Genomic DNA, 6,062 nt, shown 5'->3' on the forward strand with positions numbered 1-6,062 from the left:
TAATAGAGGCCTACAAACAGAACCGGAACCCAGAAACTTGGGCCCAGCCTGAACCCAGTTCTGGGTTTGGGCTGGCAAATTTTCTTTCAATATTCACTCGGGCCAGGTCCAGGCCGGCACATGATTTTTCGTTAAACCCGGATTTTCGTAACAAATTGATAATAATGATAGTCCGGGTTGTAAAATAAGAGTCCAATGCAGATCCCTATCAGGTAATATTTATTAAAGACTTTTTCTATTGCAAATACTTAAAACTATTTTAAATTATTGGGAGCTTGAAGAAGGAGTCTGATCCTATTATTTGGTCTTAAATTAGTATCAAGTGTTGAAAAAATATATCTCTCTCCTTCACGTTGGAATATTTATTCGATTTTTGCTAAAGATCAATATGCTTCTCTAGAAACATGTCCCTTATCCAATGATTTAACTACTGCTTCAACTCGTTTTATCTTTTCAACTTTATCTAATTGCCAAAATTAACATTATATACATTTGAAATGTTACTTGCTTAAAGTTTATTTCATCTGTCTTATGAAATATATTTTTCTTTTTCTGATTCAACAACATTTAATATGCGTTGTGATAGTGTTACCAGTATATTATCGATCGACGATAATATTGCCGGAAATTGCTCAAAAGTAAGTGTTTAACTTATAAAATTAATAGAATCTAAAATTTCTAAATTTCAAATTTTTAAATTAGCCAGAATTACGCATAATTCTGGCCGGAATTAAGATTGCGCAAAATCGCATTTTTTAAAATGAGCATCCTTAACTTACAAATCATGTGTACGATATTAACGTACGCACCGGCCGGAAGTTAAGTTTAACGTTATCACGTGTAAGTGCATAACTCCCAATCTTGGGCCAGTGCGTACGTTAATATCGTACACATGATGCGTACATTAAGGAACCTCTTTTAAAATTACATGCCTCTTTTTGAATCACTAGATCAACCACTTTAACTTATATATTATATTTGTATAACAAAATTTGCATATTTGACCGATGAATTAAAATCCGCCGATATGTTGTAATGCTGTATTAAATAAAAGTTTTATATTTATACGAATTGTATGTTTATTCATTCAGCCTTAAATAAAATAAATTATAAAAATATATGATTTAGAAAAATTTATTACTGTATTGTATAATTAAATTCTTATATATTTTATTTAAATTTTTACGAATTTGTAATTAGTGAACACAAGCCAAGATTTATCATGTGATTTGTCATTTGTAAGAATAAATAGGGTCGATCAAACTTTGTGCGTAAAATTGTGTAATACAAATTTCTTTTTCTTAAAAAATGTCCTTTGAATATTCTCAAGAAATAATCAATGATTTGGAAAAATTATTTGAAGCAGAAGAAGAATATAATGTTATTATCTATTCTGGTGAAAATAAAAATATGAAAGAATTTCATGCACATTCAATTTTATTACGCATTAGGTCTCAATATTTTCGTTCAGCATTCTCTAAGGAGCGGTCTGAGAAGAAGGATGGAAAATATGTTTTTAATTTTCCTAATATTTCTCCCCAATTTTTTAAAATTATTTTAAGGTAATGAGAAAAATAAGTATTGAAATAATATGTATTGATATAAACTATCACGATAACTTCAATATGTATATTTTTTTAATATTTAGATTTATTTATTGTGGGAAGATCGATTTGTCGAAATTACAGGGACCAGATATCCTAAAACTTTTGATAGCGGTGGATGAACTAAAAATCCAAACATTAATTCTTTGTATTCAAGAATACTTGATTAAACATCAACATGAGTTTTTACAACAAGATCCTTTAGAAATTCTTGAAACTGTCTACCAACGTGAAACTTTCACAAATTTGTGGAATTATTATCTTGAAGAAATTTGTGCTAAGCCAGATACATTGTTTAAATCTGATAAGTTTACAAATTTAAAAGCACCTTTATTAGAATTACTTTTAAAAAGAGATGATTTATCATTGAATGAAATTGATATATGGGATAGCTTGATCAAATGGAGTTATGCTCAGCATCCTTCTATTCAACGAGATGTTAAGAAATGGAATAAAGAAGAAATTACAATTATGGAAAGAACTCTTCATAAATTTATTCCTTTAATTAGATTTTACCATGTAGATTCGGAAGATTTTTTTTTAAAAGTATATCCTTTTAAAATACTAATACCTGAAGATATACTTGATAATGTACTTGCATTTCATATGGCACCAAGTAAGAAATCTAGTCTTAATATACAACCCCCTAGAAAGTCAAAAAATGTATGTGATTCTGTTATAATTGGACCACAACATTTTGCTATTTTTTCTAGTTGGATTGAAAAGAAAGATGCTTCAAGAAACATTCCTTATAATTTCAATTTACTTTATCGTGCTAGTAGGGATGGTAACACAGCTGCAGCCTTTCATACTAAGTGTGATAATAAAGGAGCTACTATTGTTATATTAAAAATTCCAAATTCGGAACATATATTGGGAGGTTATAATCCACTTCAATGGGGTTCAAATGCATGGAAGTCTACAAGGGATAGTTTTTTATTTTCATTTACGAATAAAAATGATCATAACAGTGCAAAAGTGGGTCATGTTAACACAGATTATGGTAATGCTATATATTGTCGTCAAAATTGTGGACCAGCATTTGGCGGTGGTCATGACTTATTTCAAGATAGTGATAGTAAATGGAAAAACTATCCAGGCTTTTGTTCTTATTCTAAAGTTGATATGCCACAAAGTTATATGTCGGGTAGTTATAATTCTTTTGATGTAGAGGATTATGAAGTTTTTCAAGTTATTAAAAAATGAATAATTTGATTATTGATTTTAGTCCAACCGTTTTATGGAGGAAATATTTTATTATTTGTTTAAATAAATATAAAAATCTACAAATTCCAATAATTATTCATCAAGTTAATCTGTGTACTTAAAATCGCAAGTTCGCATTATTATAAATTTAATCAAAATTTATTATATTATTATTCTTTTAAGTATATTATTATGCCGTGAATAAGTTTTGAACTAGCTAAAAATTTTTAAAAAAAAGCAAATATTCACGTATGTTATTATTAATATTGACTGACTGATAGCTTGTTAATGAAATAAGCGATAAAATTAAGTTTCAAAATATATCTCAATTTTTTGAAGTTTGTTAATTTAGTTTTCACTTTTATTAATCTATAAATGTGACGACAGACCAGAAATAATCTAATCACTAATCATTATAGCTTAGTGCTTACTAAACATTTCATTTGAATTCTGTTATAAAGACTATAGAGGCGCTAGGTAAAATTATAATAAAATACTTACATAACGTATGTAATAATATGATCCAGTAAATTTTTGCTCAATGTCAATTTACAATAATGAATTAAAGTTATACATTGAAATCTATCGAACATCATTTTTTAAATATAAAATTATGAATTTAAAAATTTAAAATTAATTAATTAATTCATAATTTTAAGGTTGGTTACTGGACAAGTATTATTATTTGAAAACAATTTTTTTTTTTAGAAATTTGTTATTTGTGCCAATGAATAAATTATTAACGCTTATTATTTTTAGGAATGCATAAATCAACCTAGATAAGCGATTACTACATTATATCCATCCATCTTCAGTTTCAATAAAATTTTTTTTAATTTATCTATTTTTTGTATTTTTTTTATTTTTTTTCCTTTTTTTTATTGAGTTAGAAAGAGAAATGAAGATATGTTTTGGAGACGTGCAAATAAATTTACTTTTATTTTCAATCACGTGATATAATTATGTTAGATTTGGCCGCAGGCGCAGTAATGTTGTAAGATCGATCAGCGTCACTAGCCGCAAGTTTACTGCACCTGCGGCAAACTGCAAAATAATGGAAACATTTCCACATTTGTTAATCAGTATGGGTGATTATTAAATGAAATATTTTTATTGGAGATTATCCAAAAAATTGTATAATTAATGGGTCTCTTCAAATTTCTACTCCAAGTCTCTTCATAATGCGCAATAATCTTAACGAAACTTTTTTAATTTTTCTTTAAATATGGACCGGATATTTGAAAACTAGTTCGCAAATTACCAAAAGATTAATTAAAAAATTATAATAATAAAAATAAATATACAATATACCATAAATATAATTTATACGACATTAAATTTAATTCGATGAAATTTTTTATTACTTTTAATATTTACCATTGTATATGACGTATTATCAATTTGTAACAATACATATACAGTATATACATATGAAAATTAAAAAAGCTTTATGATATTAAAAAGGTCAATGAAAACCTTCAAGTTTGTACTTTTTTTTTTAAAAAAAATAACTAAAGAAATAAATTTTTCGTGTCAAATCTAACACTACTTTCCTTTCACTTATAGAGTTTAAAAATTTTTTTAATATGATTTAATTCCTATACAAAAATATTTAAAATATTTAAAACGGATTTCTGCGATTATGATCAAAAGTAATTATGATTTTTGCGTTACGCCTAAAATAGAGAGAAATTATTATTATTAAATAATGATAGGAATACTTTCAATGCTGACACAATAAAGTATACATACTTTGTATCCACTGTTCCTCCGATACTAAAAAAGGCTCCGTTATTGTATGTAGGCCACTCGGTTTGACCTGCATTTCTTTTATGCAATTCCTTGTACAAGTTATACTTTTCTTCTAGAGACTTATTTTTAAGTGGATGGTCTTCATATTCAAGGACATCGATACCTATTGAATTACTGCCTCCGTTTAATTTTACCTAAGCATATAAATAATGATTAACTATTGTTCAAGCGTAACATATTCAATAGTCGAAAATAATAAACCGTCCGATAATTACTTACTTTCCATGTAACTATAAGATATAGAGGACTCCCATTTGGTCCTCTTTGTCCAAAGATTTCATATGTTATCATTCCTTGTGAAGTGAACTTACCGATTTTAGCAAAGAATTTTCTACAGAATGTTTGTATTAAAAAAATTTATTGTTTAAATGCACACTCTTATTTATTACGAAAACCTATAACATTTCTTACGATGGTTTTGGTGTCTCTCCTGGGTTTATACTCCAGTCCAGTGGGTTTTCGATTTCTCCAGGTGAGAAAATTTCAGGGGCGATAAGTTTCATTTCTCTATGTTTGTTATTAATTGTAACGGTTGCACTTGTTTTAAAACCTTTGAATTTTTTTGCAAATTGTCCTAAGAAAGTGAGAATTAATGGGATAGCAGTTTTAGCGACCACGAGTTCCGCCATTATTAGTATTATTTTATTCAAGGAAATTTCTAATTTTCAGATATTCAGGAAGAGAGAGATTACTATATATATACAGTCCATATCCACATAATCAAATGTTACAATAACATAAAACAGTACATATCGGGTAATCTTGAAAGAAATGACAATAGCCACTTCGCAATATCAATTCCGATTTTTATGTACGATACCATGGTTTCACATTTTTGACGTCGCACAATAACATAATTTTACATCATATTGATTAACAAATAAACTTTTTAATACTTTCATAAGCTTTAGATCATGAATGAATAACTTTTAGAATTCTTTTGCTCCTTTCTTTAAAATTAGATTCAAATTTTAATATTAAATAGTCGTATAATTTTACAATTGATGATAATTAATTCGCATTTTAATCATCACGCTACTGCGTATTAAGCAATCACGCCATTTTAAACGAAATCCGCTGTACGTTTATTTACAGTTGACTTAATACAGGAACGAGTGTTTCAAAGTTCGGTGGCTTTAATTTTGATTTATTCCCTTTTCAGAAATGATTTCCATGCAAAACTTGTAATGGACATACATGATGCGCATGATTTTCATTGATTTTGGATACAAAAACAATTATTACAGTACACAACATCATTTCAAGACCATATTTATAAATTTCATTCATAAATATTTTCGTTTTATATAAACTTGAATCTGATGTTATCAAACGGTCAACGGTATCGAGACGATCAAATAAAAAATAATCCATTAATAAAAAATTCATTTTTAACGTTAAAACATTAATTTTTTTGAAGATGAGAAATGGTAATACACG

At 27.5% G+C, this 6,062-nt stretch overlaps 1 protein-coding gene across 1 annotated transcript; it reads right to left on the reverse strand.

Annotated features, from left to right (window-relative positions):
- Positions 1–4,130: 4,130 nt before the first annotated feature.
- On the reverse strand, positions 4,131–5,288 carry OCT59_003681 (uncharacterized protein). Its single transcript, XM_025315316.2, has 4 exons — positions 5,034–5,288; positions 4,842–4,953; positions 4,563–4,756; positions 4,131–4,486 (listed from the first exon to the last, which is right to left on the reverse strand). Exons 1-4 carry the CDS (start codon positions 5,249–5,251, stop codon positions 4,432–4,434), a joined length of 579 nt encoding a protein of 192 aa, XP_025183097.1. The 5' UTR covers positions 5,252–5,288; the 3' UTR covers positions 4,131–4,431.
- Between the last annotated feature and the right edge of the window lie 774 nt (positions 5,289–6,062).

This window comes from Rhizophagus irregularis, chromosome 12 (genome assembly GCF_026210795.1).
Source record: "Rhizophagus irregularis chromosome 12, complete sequence".
Classification (NCBI taxonomy): Eukaryota; Fungi; Glomeromycota; class Glomeromycetes; order Glomerales; family Glomeraceae; genus Rhizophagus; species Rhizophagus irregularis.

What these genes read in the sequence shown, in the direction of transcription:
- OCT59_003681 (XM_025315316.2), bottom strand. Translation starts at nt 5,251, where the DNA reads ATGGCGGAACTCGTGGTCGCTAAAACTGCTATCCCATTAATTCTCACT. An exon ending in ATCTTATAGTTACATGGAAA is followed by an intron (nt 4,757 to 4,841) that starts GTAAGTAATTAT and finishes TTATATGCTTAG; the next exon opens with GTAAAATTAAACGGAGGCAG. An exon ending in GGAGGAACAGTGGATACAAA is followed by an intron (nt 4,487 to 4,562) that starts GTATGTATACTT and finishes TCTCTATTTTAG; the next exon opens with GCGTAACGCAAAAATCATAA.